Here is a 20,580-nt window from a genome sequence, read left to right on the forward strand (position 1 = left end):
TCATCGGCATAAGCCAGCAATTGCACGCTCTTCTAGTAAATTGTTCCTGAGCGTTTCAGTTCTGCAGCTCTGATTATCTTCTCCAACATCTTGAAACCTTCCGTAAGCCGCCTAACTCTCTGGTAAAATTTTCGGGCATTCTACCTGTCGGCCAGCACTTCAAGCTCTTCGCACTCATGTATTTCTGCCTCTTTCTTCTTATTGCGGCAAATACGTCTCCCTTCCCTCTTCAGATCCCTATAGCGGTCCCACATTGCGCACGTTGCCCCCGATCGCAGCGTGGCCCTGTAGGCGGCATATTGTGGTTTTTCGGGCTCGCTGAAATTAGACTACTTCTTCGGCGGCGATACTTAATGAGCGGGAAATGTGGTTCCACTGCTCGCATATGTCGGTTTGTTGAAGAATGCATTGGCTGTCTGTTGTGATTGCAGCTTTTCGACGTTAAGCTTTCCTTGCATATTTGGGCGCACATTTTTTGCTGCACAGAGGCGGGTGCGTATCTTGGCTGCAACAAGATAGTGGTCCGAGTCGATGTTTAGGTCTCTGAGTATACGTACCTGAAAAACACTGGAAGCATGCCTTCCGTGTATCACAACATGATCGTTTTGATTTCTCGTTTTTCGATCCGGAGACAGCCACGTGGCTTGATGAAACTTTTTATGCTTGAACCTAGCACTACATACTACCATGTTTCGGGCCCCGTTGTCGGACGTTTCGTCGTGGAGGCTTAATTTCCGACGGTGGTTCCAAAGGTCCCTTCCTTGCCCACCCTGGCATTGACGTCGGTAAACACGATTTTGATATCTTGGCGGGGGCAGCGCTCGCACGTGCGCTCCAAGCGCTCATAGAAGAGATCCTTGGATACCTCATCCTTCTCTTCCATCGGGGCATGGCCGCAGATGAGGGAGATGTTGAAGAATCTCGTTTTGATGCGGATTATGGCAAGATGCTCGTCCACCGGGGTGAACGTCAGTACTCCGCGACGGAGTCTCTATCCCACCACAAGTCCAACACCAGATTTGCGAGCTGTAGTATACGTCGCAAGGCCCCAGGCATTGCTTGCTTTGCCCCGTCCAACGCATTTCTTGGATGGCGGTGATGTCAGCTTTTGTTCTTACGAGGACATCAACCAGCCGGGCAGAGGCACCTTCCCCATTAAGGGTCCGGATATTCCAGGGGCATGTCCTCAAACCGTAGTCCTTTAAACGTTTGCCGTGGTCGTCATCATAAGGGGGTCTCATCCGAGGCATTGCTTCGCTTCTTCACTGGAAGGGGTTTTTACGTGGGGGGTCCCAAACCCAGCGCGCAACTTCTTTGCTTGGCCGGGGGGGTTTCGCAACCAAATACACGTTTAAACACTATGCAGCGAAACAAAGGTGGCGCCTTCCGCGGACCGCTAATCCTCTCTTTCTCGATTTGATAGCATCCACCCTTTCGCTGACGTCACATTATTATTTTTTCGCACTAGTAATGAATATTAAATTTTCATATTTTACTAGTTTGCCGAAAAATTGTACGCAAAAGTAGATACACGTACCTTCACAGTAAACATGTATTCCTAAGTGGATATATTTTTGATAGTTGCTGGACTACATCTTCCTTCTGTACCATAACAACTTTTGGGCTTACATGAAACAATATTTTACTATGATCCAAATGAACCTAAAATAATGTGCTTATACCGAATGTTCAAATTTAAGAAGCTGAAGAGTAGGTACAATTCCACCTAGTTATACATCGCTATTTCGCACCACTTCTTCCTCTTCTTCTGCAAAATTATTCTTTACACTCTCATTCTCATAATAATGTGACGTCACACCCAGTTGCTCTCAGCTCGATTGGCGCAATCTTGTATTCTATCATTCTTGACGTTTATATAGCAAGCCACTTGCTCCAAGACAAACACCCGCTTGCAGCCGCACCTACTGGTGAACAGACGCTGCAGACTTCAATGAGCCCATAAACTGAATAAGTCGGAATGGCCCCACCGAGGTTCCCTCTCTTTCTGCCGTGACCCAAGGCTCCACTAGGATTGGTTACCGCATCTCGGACATGGGTTGCTGACGTTGCCCAGAGTGCGCTAACTAGGACGCAAGCGCGATTGAGTAAAGCCGTGCAACTGTAACTGCATACCCAGCACAACAACTATACTCCATTGCAGGAGTGCTCCTTAGTCTTCCTTTAATCATAAACATTTGTTTAGGAAAAAAGAACCACATTTTGTACATTCGAACAGAATAAATGACAGTTCTGTATAGAACTTCAGTTAGAACGTTTCGTCACCAGAAATGCAAAAGGTCATAACCAGGGACGTGAACCGGTTTTGAACCGAACCGGTTTTGAACCGGAAAACCGCTTTTTTCTATTAATTAACTGAACCATTAACCGAACCGAAATTTTCCACAAATGTTTGATCCGAACCGAAAACCCGAACCACTTTCCATAAAGGTTTACCAACTTTTTTCTTTTTGTTAAACATGGTAATACCTACCATGTTTGTTTACCACCCTACAAGAATTGTGTGATGGAAACTAACACATTCTCATTTATCTTACTAACACATTTGCAAATTTAGCGTTGGTTAAAAAGAGACCAATATATAAGGCCATAAGTTGGAGGAAGACGGAAGATCATATGTACACAAATATTTACATCATATTTTTCACACTGCCCTTTAGAATGTGATAGAAACTTGTAGGTAGCCAGTGACAGAAATCTCTATCAGCCTTGCCACTCAAATGATTTGTCAAATGATAGTCACTGTTCTTGCAGGGCATGTGACAATATCAAATGTAAAGGCAACCCATCTCATTTGACAGACACTTGACCCTTAACCTTGCGCTTTGTTGCACTTGACACTTAAACTTGCGCGTTATTTTTTATACCCGAGCCCACTTGTGCAAGTGTATTATAACTTTGTTCATATAACGGTTGTTTGTTACAGGTAAAAGGAATCGAGACAGATATAGACAAATGTATACGTAAGTGATCAGAATGAAAAGAGAAATCGATTAAGCGGTGACTGCCTGTCCGTCCGGCTGTCCGTCTGTGCACACGATAGCTCGAGTAAAATTGAGATATCTTAACGAACCTTTGTACATGCATTTCCTTCGGCGTCGGACGGATGGTATTGAAAATGGGCAAAATCGGACAATAACCATGCCTACCTCCCATATAACGGTAATTTGGAGAAATACGAAATCTTCGATAAATCAGTAAATATTAAAGCTAATTTATTCAAAATTGATGCTTGCAACAATCCTTTACCAAGAAATACGTTTATGATAAAATTTTGGAAAACGGGCGTGGCACACATATGTATCACATATATGTATCTCGGTTCTACCAATTTGTACCAAACTCGGTATGGCTATTGTGCTATTTTGCAAAAGCAAAAACGGTGAAAACGATTAAAATCAGACTAAAATTTAGGCCGCTAAATTACTCAAAATTGATACACCCCGGCTTACCATGTTGCGGTAGCTTTCGGAAAGGTGAAGGTATAAATCATATATGCGCCGGGTATTTAATGTTCGGCTCCGCTCGAACTTAGACTTTATTACTTGTTTGTTTTTCGAACCGTTGAATCGAACCGAAACCCCGGTTCAAATACCAAAAAACCGCTTTGACGAACAAATCCAAAAGTGCAAAAACGGTTCGAACCGCTGAACCGAACCGACAAAATTTTTCACCCGGTTCACGTCCCTGGTCATAACTAATAAATAATTCAAAATTTACTTTTTGATTGATTTGATGCCCACAACGTTTTTTGCAAAAAACATTATTAGTCACGACTTTTACCATTTCATTGACGATGTTTGTTACGGCTTTTTGCATTTCAGGTGATGATATGTAGGTCTACTACAAATTTCATGTAACTATAATTAGAAATCCCTAGAGGTGTTTCTCTGCTGAATGAAATCCATTAAATCAAAGAAAATTAAAGATTTTTAACCACTAGTTATTTCAAGTGGAGGGTAAATTTCATGATACTAATTGTGCTTTTTCTACCTCCAATATGAAATAGGTATATAGACAGTGTTGCCAAACATGGGCTTTTCCTATCAAAACTTATTATTAAGGCATAGTTAGTAAGAATTATATATTCCATAACTGAAATAAAAAAATAAAATAAAAAAAATAGAAAATATGTACGTACATATCTCCAAATATTTTAGCAACCTTTTTTACACAAATATTTCACCGGTGCGTTCGTATAATGGCGGCCACAAACATGTAAATATACCTGATTCCTAAGTACAAACGTTATTATTGCCAATATGCAATACGGACATCCATATATCGTGACCTAAGGGTGAAAAGGTGCCAAGTCCATTTTTAGAAATTTTTCAAGAGAGACGAAAAATCGATGTAGTTTCGTATTACCTGTCATCTGCGATATAATTTATGGCGTACTTGGACCCAGATTCCAGAAAAGTCTGCCAATGGGCTCGTACTCAACCATATTTCAGGCGGAAGTCTTCCCAATCGAAGTCTGTGTTCGCGAATGTCATCGTAGAAGGCAAATGAGGCCAGAATAAATATTATGTCGGACATTCAGGCAGCGTTAAAGGCCTTAGAGTCATTTAAAATGGCATCAAGGCTGTAAACTCTTGAACCACCTGCGAGCCCACAATAGCGTCACGTATGAGGGGTTTGAAGGCAACGAAAGGGCTGACTGTCTCGCAAAGCGTGAAGCCCAAATGCGTTTGCATGGTCCCTAGCCTTTCTGTGGTACATCTAAAGGATACACTGCAGACCTACTTAGGAGCTAGCTGGGAATAATCTCAAATTGCTGCCTACTGGCGGAAGTCAAAGGGAATAAGATAATCAAAGATATGCATAACTCTTTCCAGCAGGAACTCCAAAAGACACCTTGAACTTAGAACTCTTACTGGCTACCTGACAGCACACTGCAAGTTAACGTACGGTTTTAATTAAATGGGTCTTTTTGTAGAGACGGACTGTAGGGTTTGACGGCTGGTGAAAGAAAGATTGATACACCTTGGAGAACGATTGCCTTCTCCATCTAAAATTTGGAACATGGCCTCGTCCAAAGTGCTGAGCTTTTTAAATAGCCTAAGGTTGGAGTGATTACAATTTTGATTTAGCACAATATAACTTCTTAGGTCGCAGCGCGGGTATCTTCGACGTAATAATAATAATATCGTCACTAGATACGAATAAAGAGCTCGGAAAAACTCTTTGGGGAGTTCTGGGGAATACTGTTGCACTCGAAAATATAGTTGACCGCGGGTCTTTCTTCGCTGTCAAAAAGGGTTAACGCGGCTTTATTTGCCGTCACCTATGTTAAGAGTCTTTCTTCGCCGAAAGTTTTTTACACCCCTTTTTTCGCTATCAACTTTTGAGCTCGCGTCTTCATTCGTATATAGTGACGATATGTATATATGTGTAAAGAGACATATGTGCCCATGGATAAGTCTGTACAGTAAAATGAATCGTTATACGCAGTTAATTTGTTTTTATTAATCTAGTTGTGTTTTAGTTTTACTAAATGTTATGTTAACTATGTTTTTAAAAAATTTGACATTGAAAACAAATATTAAAACTCAAAAAAATGTTTGGTAGGTTTTGGTTGGTTATGGTAGGAAATTTTGGTAGGAAAAAAAATTTGTCTGTGGCAATGCTGTATATAGATGACTTTTGTATACACTGCGTTGCAAAATTATAAGACCGGTTAAATATTGGCTCCTAAAGCTAGATGGTCAGTATTTCGATGAACTGCCCTTTTAGGAAACTTGGGTATTTGCAACCCTAGTACTGTCTAAACAATTTCAATAAAATAAGTCCATTTCTGTTCCTTCGTGTGTTGCACTGTTTTTAGGAAGAGTATCACTTTTGTTCTGATTTTATTCTAGTTTTGCTTCAAAAGTCATAATTAAATAACAATGTCTAAAGAAAAAAGTTAACGGAGTTCGAAAAAGGCCGAATATCCAGCTTAAGAGATGTTGGACTCGGATTTAACACAATTGAGTCCAAAATCGGGCGTAGTCACTGCGTTGTGTCCAATTTTTTGAAAAGTTCCTGAAGCTAACGGTTCCAAGAAAAATGCTGGATGAAAAAAGAAACTGTCTTCGCGGGATGAAAGGAAAATTTTTTGCTCTAATCTTTCAAAGCTTGCAAGAGTGAAAGTTTGCCACCAAACCATATAATAATAATAATAGATTGGCGCTTACACACATGTTAGTGTTTGGCTGAGCTTCTCCTCCGATCTGTGGCGTGCGCCTTGATGTTGTCACACAAAGCGGTGGGACCTACAGTTTTACGCCTACTCCGAACGGCGATTGTATTTTTATGAGAAGCTGTTTTTCATGGCAGAAGTCGGAGGTTTGCCATTCCCTGCCGAGGGACGACCGCTGTTAAGAAAAAACCTTTTTTTTGCGATGTTGCTTTGACCAGGGTTTGAACTCAGGTGCAGCGGAGTGGAAGCGCGCACTGCTTACCACTACACCACAGCGGACGACCAAACCATATGGACAGCATTAAAATGGAACCCAGGTATTGAACGTGCTAAAATGAATCAAGTGCCACGCCTGCTACCACGACATAAGACTTCCCGAATGGATTTTGCGGAACGAAACATCTCAACGAATTGGGCTTCGGTAAGTGGTTTTCTTATTGTCATAAAAACAAATAAATGTCATTAATAATGGCTTCGGGGTAATTTTCTCCAATGAGAAAAAATTTAATTTTCATGGCCCAGACGGATTCAATGGATACTGGCATGACATCCCCAAAGAACTGCTTTACTTATCAAAGCGTAACTTCGAGGGAGGAAGTGTAATGGGGTGGAGAGCGATTTGCCACACAAACACCATGTAACTGTATTTTTGTTCGTGCAAGATGAACAGTGAGGACATAGCGGTCCTTCAAAGCAGCCGTGTCCCCTTTCTGGCCTCTAACCGAGAGAAAAACAGGATATTTCAACAGGATAATGTGGCCATTCATGTATGTAGACAAACAAAAGAGTGGACTTCAATCAACTTACTTGAATGGCCGGCGTGCTCTCCAGATGTTAATCCGACCGAAAATATCTGGGGAATCCTTGTGCCTAGAATCTATGCGGAGAACCGTCAATTTAATACAGACGGGGAACTCAAAGCCACTTTCATTGTGGAATGGGACAAACTGAAAAGTATATTGAGTTGGCTAAATGTAAAAGAGCCCAAATAAGTTACTTATTTACAAACAATAAATTTTGCTTCACAATTAATCAAGTGCAACGAAGAAACCAGGAAAAGGTCTTATAATTCTGCAACACGTGTTTCACAAATTCTCGGTTTCCATTTCTAAAGGCTTACCGATAAGTTACCGAAATTGTTTAGAGAGTACTAGGGTTGCCAATATCCAAGTTTCGTAAAAGAAGAGTTTATCGAAATACTGAGCGTCCAGCTTTGGGAGCCAATATTTGACCGGTCTTATAATTTTGCAGCGCAGTGTATTTAATAGAGCTAGAATAAATCCCGTAATTGTTTTGCTTGTAACATGCGTGGCAGACTGTAGCGACTCCGAGCGAAAATATTTACTTTAAAAACTTAAATGATTCGACGATATTAAAAAAATTTTTTTAAAACCATGTTACATTTGCTTCAAGGAATCTTTAAAAAGCTTTCATCTCATATCTTAGTATTTATTAAGTTCTTATTATTTCTTCCGTTATATGAGTAGCCTTTTTCAATATTTTTTGTTTCTGAAATATTTCAAATTTTTTATTTCAACTCTATTACTCAATCCCTCAGTATAAAAATTAATATCAGGGCAACCCTTTAGAAAAATATCTGGATCAAAGCGTTTAGAAATTCTTCTTCATTCCACTAAGGTTTTTCTAAACACCTTTCGTTTGGCACACATCTCGTAATACTGCATTTAATTCAAAATATTTAGCCTTAAATTTTTAGATTGGTGAATACTCTAATGAAAAATGTTTTTAGGTAAAAGATTTCTTAAATAGCTTTCGTTTGACACCCATATTGTATTACTTCATTTATCTTACCAATTTCCTAGAAAAAAAATGAAAATATTTTCCAAACTCTTTCTTTTCTTATAAGACGAACCTCTGTTGTGGTTTTTTCTTATATTTTTAATTTTTATTTTTTTGTTGTCTTTTCTGTTGTTGTATGTGCTGGCCTTTTTTTTATATGGGCAAAAAGTAGTGTTCTCTATTTTGACCATAACTCTGGATCTATTTATGAATATCAAACAAACAAAACTTAAACATGTTCCACATATGTTTTAAGAAACTGTGAAAATTTCATCAAAAGAGGAAATCACTGGGTTTTTAAGTAAATGTGTTGCACCACATTTGCAAATTCACTTTATATATAAGAAAAAATAAGATTAAAATCTTCTTTAGAGTCCACGCTAATGAATTGTTGTATATTTAAATCTTTATTTGATTGGATAATCAAAATTTCTTAGCTAATCAAAATAAGGAATAAATTTGGCAACTTAATCAGTTTGTTTGTTACATAACCACTCTAATAAATTTTCTTATCGTTTATTTTAAATAAATAACGAAGTAAAATAAGCAACCGACAGATGACCTGAAAAACTTTATTTTTGACAACTTAAAGTCTATCTTTATCGAGGATTCTCTGGAATGCTAATTTTCTTGCACCAATTTGTCATAGATTTTAATTTCATTGAACTACTTAAAGGTATGTAATTATTCAAAGGGTAGAACTCTCAAATATCTAATTATTTTCTTTATACATGTAGATTCTTTTATGGAGAATGTACCACAAACACACTATTTGAAAATTGATGAAACAATAAAAAAAAATGTTTAATGGCGCTAAGAACAGAAAAACTAAACAATCAAAAAGAGCGAACACACAAAGTGAATGAATTTTTATATACTTAATATAATTATATATAATAATAATAGATTGGCGCTTACACATATGTTAGTGTTTGGCCGAGCTTCTCCTCCGATTTGTGGGGGTGCTTTGATGTTGTCACACAAAGAGGAGGGACCTACAGGTTTGCTATTGCCTGCCGAGGGGCGACCGCTGTTAAGAAAAAAAAAAATGTCTAAATTTTTTTGCGATGGTGCTTTGACCAGGGCTTGAACCCAGACCCTGCGGAGTGGAAGCGCACACTGCTTACCACTATACCACAGTGGCCGCGAAATATATAAATGCATATGATAATAAATAAAAATTTACCTCTATGAATTAATAAGAAAAATTAAATTTTATGCTGACAATACATCGACTGCTGAGTGGAAGATCGTCTTATCTCGGCAGCCAGTTGGAAAACGCCCTATCTCAAATACCTTTTTAAAAACGTCCTATTTCAGAGTTCCGTTGAAGAACGCCCTATTTCAGAATTCGTTACAAAAACGCCCTATATCAGCACATTTTGAATACATATTGAAGTGAGGTGGGACATTTTTGAATCGAATTCTGAAATAGGGCGTTCTTCAACCAAACTCTGAGATAGAGTGTTTTTCAATAAAATTCTGAAATAGGGCGTTCTTGAAACAAAGAAATCTATCCGAAGTCGTGTCAATCCGCTCGTACGTAATTCTTGCCAATTCCGTAATTCGGTTTTTCGATTTCGGTAAAAAATCGCAACAAATTGTTTGTTTTTATGAGAAATAGTATTGCCTATTTTCAAAGGTCATATAGAGGTCGCGACCTGTCGATTTAGGTGAGAAAATACGATTTTGTAGATTTATGAGTTTTGGAATGACTATTTTTGATTCGATTTCATAGATCGAGTATGATCTGAGAAGAGGATATATAGGCCTTTAAAATGGTATATAATAATCTATTGTTGGACTTGGCTTGTTGGGATTTTTTATCGAGTAAAATAAATAAAACCCATATTTCTTTTAATTTTTTAAATTGTGACCAACGATAATTTCCACAATTTAAAAATATGTAGTACTATCTAAAATTAATCTATTAATGAATAAACTGATAGCTCATTTATTGCAATCGCGTAAAAATTGTCGAAGTTAGGCAACTTCTCTTAAATACGGCCTTGAATTTATATATTTATGTACGGGACTTTCAGAGGTTTTGAGCAGTGTGGCTAAGGAATTCATAATTGATATATACAATCGCTCTTTAGCAAAGAAGTGGGTTTTCAGGAAATTTTAGAAAAATGGGGGTGGCACCTTAGCCACACTGCTCAAAAAATCTGAAAGTCCTGTACATAAACAAAATAAATTCAAGGCCGTATTTAAGAAAAGTCAACGCGAAATGAGCAATCAGTTTATTTATAAATATATTTAATTTTAGATAGTACTACATATTTTCAAATTGTGGAAATTATCGATGGTCAAAATTTAAAAAATTACGATAAATATGATCTTTTTTATCCCGATAAAATATCCCAACAAGCCAAGTCCGACAATAGATTATTATATACCATTTTAAAGGCCTATATATCCTCTTCTGAGATCATATTTGATCTTTGAAATGGATTAAAAAAAATTAATTCAAAAACTCATAAATCTACAAAATCGTATTTTCCGACCTAAATCGACAGGTCGCGACCTCTAAATGATTTTACAATATGTATAAAAATAGGCAATAATATTTCCCATACAATCGAATGAAATTAGGGGTAGGGTCTTGAAATTTAAAAAAAAAAAAAACATTTTTGATTGGCATCCGAATGTATATGTATATAATAGAGATGTTAATTTTTTAATTTTTTACGATCACGGGATTTTCGGGATGTCGTTATTACAATCCCGGGATTAGTCCCGGGGTTTAGATATTCATTAAATTTCAACAACTTAAATCGAAAAAATTGCTTCTATATTGTTTGAGAAGGTCTCCTACCATAAAATAAATAATAAATAAATGGGTTTGAAACCTACTTTTTTATTTAAAGCGGCATTTTTATTTTCTCTCTCTGACGTCAGGATTTATTTTAAAGGACTTAGTAATTTCAAAGATATTTGCATGTGTACATATGCACGTATACATGCTGACATTAGGGCGGATCACAAAATGGTAATATTTTGGCTGAAGACTTAAACAAATATCATGTATTCATGGCGTAGAAGTTGGCTCAATAACCCATATGTATTTGGTTACATATATGGTCAATACACCGTTATAAAGTTCCGAAACCCTATAACGGATGTTATAAAAAGTGCTAATTTTTCCTATTTCAAATCGAAAATTCTGTATGAATACAAACCAGATATACCCCAAACTGTGTGTAATCTATGCTGTGAACATTTGAGACAATGGGTCAGTGGTCAAAAAAGCTGTATGAGGTTCGGAGTGCATAATCAATGGAAAGAACAGAAAAATCACTTCGATGGCTGTTACTTCTGCTTGTTAATTTACGTGGCGTAAACGTAAGAAAAAATTACTTATCCAGATTTAGAATCAGCTGTAGTGGCTATTCGAACAGTTTGCTCCATCCATGAGCCATCATCCGAACACATCTTCAATGAAGTGAGCAGTGATAGTGATTCGGAAGGAATAACGTCTGCAATCCCAAAACTTTTCACCCGAGATGAATTAAATGATTTGATAACGGATCTAGTATTAACAAACGAATCTCCAGAAATATTGCTTTCTGGATTTAAAAAAAAAGCGTCTTAACAAATATGATTAAGCTCCCTTTGCGTGGGACGATGATGTTGGAAAAGCAGAATATCGTAAATACAGAGATACAATTATATTGCCACTTGCACATAAAGCTGGGCCTTATGAAACAATTGGATATAAAACGCTAGAAAAATATGGGCAATGCTTTTGTTATATAATGAGAAAATTTCCTGGTCTAATCACAGAAAAGATAAAAATGGGAATTTTCGATGGCTCACAAATAAGCATATTAATAAAGGATGCTGATTTCTTAAATTTAATGATCGATCTTTTGTTGAAGATACTTAATATTTTCTGGGAAATTATAAGTCAAGTAATTATCCGAAATCATAAATGGCATGCTGGAGACTTTTAAAACCTTAGGATGTAATATGCCCATCAAAGTCCACTTCCTCCCCAGTCATCTTCAGAAATTCCCAGATAATCTTGCATCATATAGCTAAGAATGGGAGTGGTTTCAGCAGTACCTTAAAACTATGAAAGAGTACCAAGGCCGATGGGATCGCCGTATGATGGCGGACTACAGAAGGGGGATGCAACGCAATTATTCCTGTATCCCCATTTACGAAAGTCGCCAAAAAGAAAGTTTTTATGAGCATAAGCACGTAATAAATGCAGTTTTTAAAAATGAGTAGTTCTATCCTAGTGCGAATAACTTTCAGTTTTTGTGTGGTGTTTTTTCTCGCTCATGTCTTATGGTTTTCGTAAATATGTTAGTTTTAAATGTGTTAGGTGTTAAAAAAATGTCGAACGTCGTTTTCTAGTATACTTTTCTACAAACAAAAAAAAAACATTTCTTTTATAAAAAATCGTTGTAGCGATTTTTCGAACCTTACACTTGTTACACAAATGGAGGGACCTACAGTTTTACGCCGTCTCCGAACTACAAATGGATATATGAGAAGCTTTTCATAGCAGAAAAACAATCGGAGGTTTGTCGCCTGGCGAGGGAAGACCGCCGTTAGAAAAACTATTTTCTAATTTCGATATAGCTCGAACCAGGCATTGAACCTAGGTCCTGTGGAGTGATAGAACGCACCTCTAACTACCCAATCACAGCGCTGGAAAAGGAGGGTATAAATATAAGTACCACTGCTCGTTCGAATTAGGCGTCCTATTAGGTGATCTATTCTACATACGTATACTAGTGTTTAGTTGGATCACGGCAGTATGGTACCTCTCACAACATCTGGTGGCGACTCGATAGGCTGGTTTTCTCTCACAATTAACTCTGGCTTACGCTGACTTTCTGGTTCGGTATCTTCCACGCATTTCGGACTGAACAGCAGCTTAAAATGTACCATGCAGTACAGGATACCCTCATGGCTTTGATAGTTGTCCACCCTATGTAAAGAATCATATAGTGCTCTTAAAACTGTAAAGGTATTTTCAAATTTAGATATTTTTATTTGAATAATATTACAGTCCACGTCATTACTTGCCGTCCAAATATGTATTATCCATACATATTTCAAGTATAAAACAGAAGAAATATTTTTAAACTTACTTCAATTGTTTGTTGCATTCATGGCAGCGGAAGCAGTTCTTGTGGTAAATACTCTTTTCAGCCTTAATCTCTTCCATTTTGTAGACCGGTTTGGAACACAGGCGACAGTTGATTTCCTTATCACCCTGTGGATTCTAAGATGGCAAATACACAGCATTATTTAACGTGTTAACAAATGTTATATAGTAATTGGTAGGCATATATAATATTTTGACAAGGACATCCAGGTGTGGTACTCAAGCAGACGAATTATTAGCCAGCACTTAAGTTTTGTACTGGTTGAGTAGTGTGCTTTACAGCTTATTAGCGCTTTCTGCCATGGTAATGTGGTTCCATGCCCAGCGACAAAGCAGCTTAGATTAATTTAGCTAAGTTGCCAATATCTACTAATTTATTTATTGTTAATTTGAAAGTTTTTGTTATTTTAGTTATTTTATGGCCTCTTAACAATTATATTCAACAATTTTTATTGAGCTTGAGGCCGTTTTTAATGAAAAACTTATAGTGGAAAAGCAACAATAATTTGAAAAAAAATGGTAGAAGTGATAGCTATTTCGGAAATCACCACATTTCCTCATCAGACTTCTTTCAGTAGGATACGAACCGACGATCCCACTGACTCAGCCAGTTGCCTACGCACTGTGTTTGAAAGTTAAATGAGTACACTTTACAGACAGTTGTGAATATCGTTGTGAGCGAGAGAGAGAGAGAGAAAGAGTCCAAAGCTTTTGTTCTCGACGTGCTGACGTCACATTCGAAACCAGTGTTGCCAACCTTTCAGTTTCAAAAAGCACCAAACCTTGGAAAAAAGAGCGTTTTACCGCACTAAAAGCACTAAATTTTTTTTTATCAAAGGATATTTTTTTTCATAACAGTTTGTGGTAAACAAAAGTAAAAAAATAAACAATATGTACATGTATAAATCAATACACATTCATGCTTCTGAAACTGGTACATCTGGAGAAGGAACAATCGAATCGCAACAAACGAAATTGAATTTTAAAGGGGAAGAGTAATACTTAATGATACCCTAAGTAGAAATGAGTTGTTTTATAATATAACCTCAAATATTGCGAAAAACCGTGTTTTTACACTTAGAGGCTAGGATATCTCAAAATTCTGACGTGGTAGAGAAATTCTGCAGCTAGATTTGGATTCAGCACCGAAAAATCTACACAAAACGGTTAAAAAAGTTAAAATTTTTCGAACTGTGTAATCAATAAATAATCAAGAAAATAAAAAAATAAATTCTTAACTTATCTGCGTGCTAGCATTTTCAACGCGAATACAATTTAACAAAAACGCAAGAACATGGGTTTGCAACTTCATCTTCTTATCAATCATGGTTTGCATTTTAGTGCATTTAAATTTGTAGATTCTTGTAAATTCAGACATTTTAGTTCAGAAAAAAGCACTAAAAGGGGCACTAGGCACTAAACCATTATTTTTGGCGTTTTAATTTTCAAAAAGCACTAAATCTAGTGCTTAAAGCACTAAGTTGGCAACTATGTTCGAAGCTATTTATTTCTTTATAACAAATTAGCTTACAAAATTAAATTTATAAGCTAATTGAGATGAAGCTATAGCAGGCAGGCCTTAAGCTTACTAAATATAATAAATATAAGTATAATATAAATAAGGCAAAGAACATAGTGACGCGATAAAGAGAGCGATAATAGCGAAGAAAGAGACAAGAAACGTCAAAACATATTGAAGCAACCGTCAGCTCAGAAAGCAACGAAAACAATTTTTTTCGTTTTCGTCTCAATGGTTCTCGTTGTTTATTAATAAAACTCAGGTCCATAGAGTCCACGCGTACTCTGTTGTCGATGTACTGTAAAGTGGGTTCTTCCACTTCGCTCAAAAACCGCGCGGCGAATCTGAATGTACGGGTAACCTCAAAACTAAAGATGGGGTGCTCCCTCGATGCCGCCGCTGATGCTGCGTATGCCCGCGGGTGCTCCGCTGCAGTCCCGTATGCACACGCCTTGGGGTGCTCCGCTGACACTTGTATAAACGTACAAGTGCGGAACCGTAAACTATAAAATGTGTATTTATAGCTAACGCGCTACTTGCGCTAGTGCGCCCGGTGGTTTTAATTAAAAAGCAATAGGTTGACTTGTCGGGTTGAAGTGCGCGCAATTAATGACGCCAATTTTATTTTTCACTTAAGAATTAAAGTTAGCTGTGATACAGTTCATTACATACAACAGGGTTGCATCTTCAATATCGTAAATTCTTAAAATTAGCTAAAGGCGAATTCATACAAGGTGAATTGTAGTAATTTGTAAGGTTGCAATAATGTATGCTTTGATCGCATTACAGTACTTTGTCGTTGATATAATTGCAGGCCCAATTGATTGCCCGCACCTCCTCATGAAAATTCGTTTTAATGTTCCCTCGCGATTCTTCGTTGTAATTAATTTTTTTTTTGTGGGTGTTGCTAAAACAGTTTATGGGATGAATGCTCCCTTAAGAAGGACTCTATCCCAATTTTATGCTTATTCTTCAACTTTAGACTTCGATTTTTCTTATTCTCTTTTTTTAATAATTTATTCATAAGGCACTTGTCATAAGGGCTTCCCTTATTCTGTATATGTGTATATGTATATTTATCGTATAGTCTATAACAGAGCTGTAAAATGATTGAATCAACATAGTCTGCATTCACTCGGCATTCCTTTCAAAATGTTGATTGTTAGTTTGTATAAATAAAAACTTCATTCCTGAGTGGCTTAAAATATTTGAAAACAAACAAATTGTGTTTTGTTATTGAATGCTAGATTGCCATTCAGTATAGAATGTGAATGTTCAGCAGCATTCGCACTCACACATGATTGTATATTTAGAATGAATGCACACTTTTTTTTACCATTCAGTACCAATAATTTGTTCCCAGGGTTGATATATTTTATACTTTAAAGTTTGAACATATCTGGAATTGAAACAAAAACAAATATTTTATTTCAAAGTATATGTACTTATGTATTGAAGTTTTCTGCCACTAACCCAAAGCCAATGACTCGTGCAATATTATTTATTCCAAAGCAACTTATCGCAACCGTAGAGCAAAACAGACACATCTTGATATGTATACATATACATCATCGATTGTAGACATTTTTTCGCAGAAGAATATACAAAATTGATTTATCACAATTATTTTTGTACTAAATATTTTTTTCACAGTATACAGTGATCCAGGTAGCCAAAACAAAAAATGTAAACATGCTTATTTGACATTTTGTTTGAATGTATTGGTTGATATTTTTTCACAGTTGTCGTTTTCGTTAACCCAAATGAAATCCAATTTAAATATTTTCTTATAGTGAAAAATATTTTCAAGTCACATAAAATAAAATAACGAGAAACACGAAATTCCAAGCAAATGAAGCGTGAAGCGTTAGCAATTATGACCGGATGCAGTTCCTACATAAGTCAAACCGTGTTCTGAACACAACTTTGAGTGAATAATGGTGGGCTGACTTTGTAAAATGGTCCCATCGATTAGGCGGTAAAAGAAGTATTACTTAGCTTATGGTACAACTCTCCAATTTTCAAATGCACGTAATTTGTGTGTATTTGTTCAGCCGATTATTCACATTTGAAAGAGGATAATGCATGAATTAATGCAAGTAAAGACGGTTTATGCAGATAAGCGAGCGCGTTTGTTAACCGTATAAAATGTATGTACGTATATACACATATATTCAGAATGACGAGATGAACTAGTTCAGCCCTCTCTGTTTGTAAACACGCTAACTCGAACAAAATTTAGTTATTTTAACGAAAGTCGGTGTCGAAGTTGCCTTTGGTATAATTTAGGTTAGTGTTAAATTTTGTCGAAATCTGCCAATAACCACGCCCACCTCCCACGTAGTAATTAACAATATTTTTGTTTTATTATAATTTGTTTTACGAATTTTGCTGTTCAAATTTACATTTCAAATATATCAACAAACATTTGTAGGTACTTTTGCACCAGTTGTTGCCTATGGGTTAATGACAAAAAAATCCTATATATTCACAACATTTCATGTATTAGTTTTCAAATAAGCATATTGTCAATGGCTGGTTTGCTGTATACTGTGATTTTTTTCAGTTTTCAAATATGAAAACTTTCAAAACAAAATTTCAGAAGGGTTCCTGTTTTTTTTTAAAGGGGTTGAGGAGTTCCATTACTTTGAGCAACTTTTTTAATTAACTATTAATTTAAATGTTTCCTAAACATATTTACAACGCAGTTCTGCAAGAGGGTACCATAACTTTTTTTCAAATAACGTATATTTGGAACAACCAAAATTAATCGATATGGATACATACATTTATGTTCGTATGTACTACTTATGTATGTATATATACATAAAAATGCTCAGAATAAAAAGGGAAGATGATTAGTCCATGCCCGTTTATTTGCGTACACGATAACTCTAGCAAAAGTTGAGATATCTCAACCAAATTCTGTACGAGGGTTTTTTTATCTAGGGCAGCAGGGTATTGAAAATACAAAAGTCGAACAATAACCTGGTCCCTCTCATAAAATGGTAATTTCGAAAAATGCCAAAACTACAATATTTCCTTAATTACAGGAACCAAATTGCTAAAAAACTGCCATGTTTATTATTATAGTTTTGGAAAATGGACATGGGATATATTGCTAGCTTTAAACATCAATTTGCTCAAAACATACGTTTAGAACAGTGTGCAAGCTTCTACCACATGTGTGGTAGATCAACCACGTATTTTTTTTTAAATTTGGGTGTCTACCACATCTACCACACAAGGCTTAAATTCTACCACATTTTTAGACAGAACATTTGTTTACCATTTTCACATAACTCTAGAATTTCAACTCAATTGTAATTCGAAATATAAAAATTAATAAATAGATTTTTAAAAATGTACATCATAAATTTTGCTTTAAATATATCTGTGCCTTAACTTTTAAATATTTCAAAAATACGCCTATTTATATTTGCTAAAGTATTATGCAATGGGAAAATAATTTGGTCGATTTTTTTGCATACAAATAAAATATTCTTTTCTTCATGATTATATTCTCTAACTAGAAAACTAATGTTATACTTGTTTTTGCACCAATTGCGTGGAATCTGTACGATCCACTAGCAATTATATTTCCCGATTTAATTTTTGAGTTGTGCTTCTTTTGACGACGGTGTGCGATATGTATACCCAATAAAATATGAATTGGAAAATCTACCACATCTTATTCAAATCTACCACATTTTTTTCGATTCTACCACACTAAAATAAAAAGGGGTTTGCACACAGATTTGTTAAATCTTTTTTTGAGAAAAGTTGATAATTTGCAACTTATTGTAAATGGTAGGAACCACCACAAACCCACAAATCAGGTTTTAGAATCTTTATTAAATGCTTGACCCAATAGCGAAGAAAAAAGTACGAAGAAACTTGTATTAAGAATTTTTATAAATAAATAATAAAATGTATATATCTAAAGTTAGAAGTAGAAGCGCTTAAATTTGTTTACTTATTTTAACGTAGATATATAGGTATGTACATATGTAATAATTTCTGCACATACCTTTTATTGGTACATTGGTAATACTTATTTAGAAAGCTGACAATTTTCGAAACAGAGATGTAAAAATCGTTAATAATTAACATTTTTCATAATGACATTCTTGGCAGAAAAATATTTCTCTAATTAATATTTTCATTTATTATAAATATTTGTACAAATTTAAGTGAAACAAATTAATGATAACGCTCAATAAACTATTTTTCGTGTTGAAATTTTGAAATCTGTTCAATAAAATTCAACCTTGCGTATTTTTCAGTGGGTTTTGTGTATTTAGAATATTTATATCGATTGATTGGTACTGAATGAATGTGTGCACACATAGCAAAAGCTGCATTCATCTGAATGCTTATTCAGTGTTAAAAGTTAATGTTTCGTCATTCAGTTTTTTCAATCTTTCTTTGAATATGTTAATGTGTGCAATCGTATCTACTTTGAGTGAATGTAGAATTGGAAAATTATAAGCCACATTCCCCAACAAGGAAAAATTCAATGAAAACATAATAACATAAAATTGATGATTTTTAATTTCGTATGATTTCACAGTTTTACAGCTCTGGTCTATAAGCATCTTGTCTCTTGATTAACAAATAAATAAATAGTGTTAATAATTCGTCGTCCTTTGAATTCTAGAAATTCCGTATTATTGTTATTCATAAAAGGCAATTTCGCAAATAATACACAATATCCCGACATAAATGCGAAATATAAACACTAGCCTTAGTAACAGCTTTTCGTCACTCTGTCGCCCCGTGTTGCTATTTTAGATATTTCTGGCAAGATTTAGCTTTTTTATTTGGGTTAGCCTGGTTAACTTCTAGCTTTTTTCTTAGCTTTTTCTAAAAATTATTTAGCTTTTTACTTTTTCTCAAAATATTAACTGCAAATTCAAATACTGTTAAATGTTTAATGCGATTCTTAGTGTTAGGTATGGAATAAAAAACAAAAACAAATGCTGTCATGATATTTTACTTCCGCAATTTCTAATTTAAAAAATATACCCTCCTAATATGTATACAAATATTGAAATTCATCTGCATTTAAAAGGCCGTTCGCACCAGGCGATTTTGCTTCAACTCACGCAGGGTTGCACGAAAAAAAAGTTGAATGGCTAAATGTTGGCTGGCGACCAAATTTGTTGAAAGCGATTAGTTGAAAGGCCGTTCAACCAAAAGTAGAATGCAAAGGTGAACAATGCAAACGCCTTTTTATGGCGAATGTTTTGATATTTTGATATTTTTAGCCATTAAATATTTTTTTCGTGCAACCCTACGCGAGTTGAACGCAAAATTTGCCTGAAAAATCGCCTCGTGCGAAAGCCTTATAAGCGCACCCTTTCAAAAGCTACACAGGCGCGCATAATAGTACGATTTGCGATGGTGAAGTAGGTACAAATATATCGCACGTCAAGCTGTGAGGTTGTACTTATATTGTGCTCTGATTTCTATTTGCTAAGTTTATTGTGCTAATTCTGAGTTAAAGTTGTGATAAAAAGTGCCTATGAGCATCTTATTGTGAAATATATGAAGCTAAGTGAAAGTTATTGTGTTTTATATTAAACTAAATTTAATTAAATTTCACTAGCATACATTCTAATCTTGCCGAATCATTTTTTGCTATCATTGTTGTTGCATCCTTTGTAGTTAACTGAAATCGTTTTGCTTTTGTACATTTGTTCTACTCTTTTTATTTACTTCTTCTAGTAATTCTTGTCCCAGCTGTTTGTGATGCGTTTATTAAGTGTCATAATTACAGTGATACTCAAACTGTTCGCTACATTTATTTAAAGCTATTTACATCAGCTCCTTAATTATTATAATTTATTTTGTTTGTTATTTTATTAACAAGTGTTATTAAATCTTTCAATATGAAGTGCGATCTCGATACTTGCAAAATTAAAAGCGATT

At 35.6% G+C, this 20,580-nt stretch overlaps 1 protein-coding gene across 4 annotated transcripts in view; it reads right to left on the reverse strand.

Moving 5' to 3' along the window:
• Positions 1-20,580, reverse strand: part of LOC108359791 (LIM domain and actin-binding protein 1) — a 72,409-nt gene that overhangs the window by 22,035 nt on the left and 29,794 nt on the right. For all 4 annotated transcript variants that reach the window (XM_017611816.1, XM_017611814.1, XM_017611815.1 and 1 more), the window contains exons 4-5: positions 13,111-13,244; positions 12,781-12,947 (exon numbers count right to left, since the gene is read on the reverse strand). In XM_017611816.1, the coding sequence (XP_017467305.1) occupies positions 12,781-12,947; positions 13,111-13,244 (301 nt within the window). The remainder of the gene's footprint in view (positions 1-12,780; positions 12,948-13,110; positions 13,245-20,580) is intronic.

The sequence above is a fragment of the Rhagoletis zephyria genome, unplaced genomic scaffold, assembly GCF_001687245.7.
Source record: "Rhagoletis zephyria isolate East Lansing unplaced genomic scaffold, Rhagoletis_zephyria_1.1 Rzeph_scaffold_00460, whole genome shotgun sequence".
NCBI classification, from domain to species: domain Eukaryota; kingdom Metazoa; phylum Arthropoda; class Insecta; order Diptera; family Tephritidae; genus Rhagoletis; species Rhagoletis zephyria.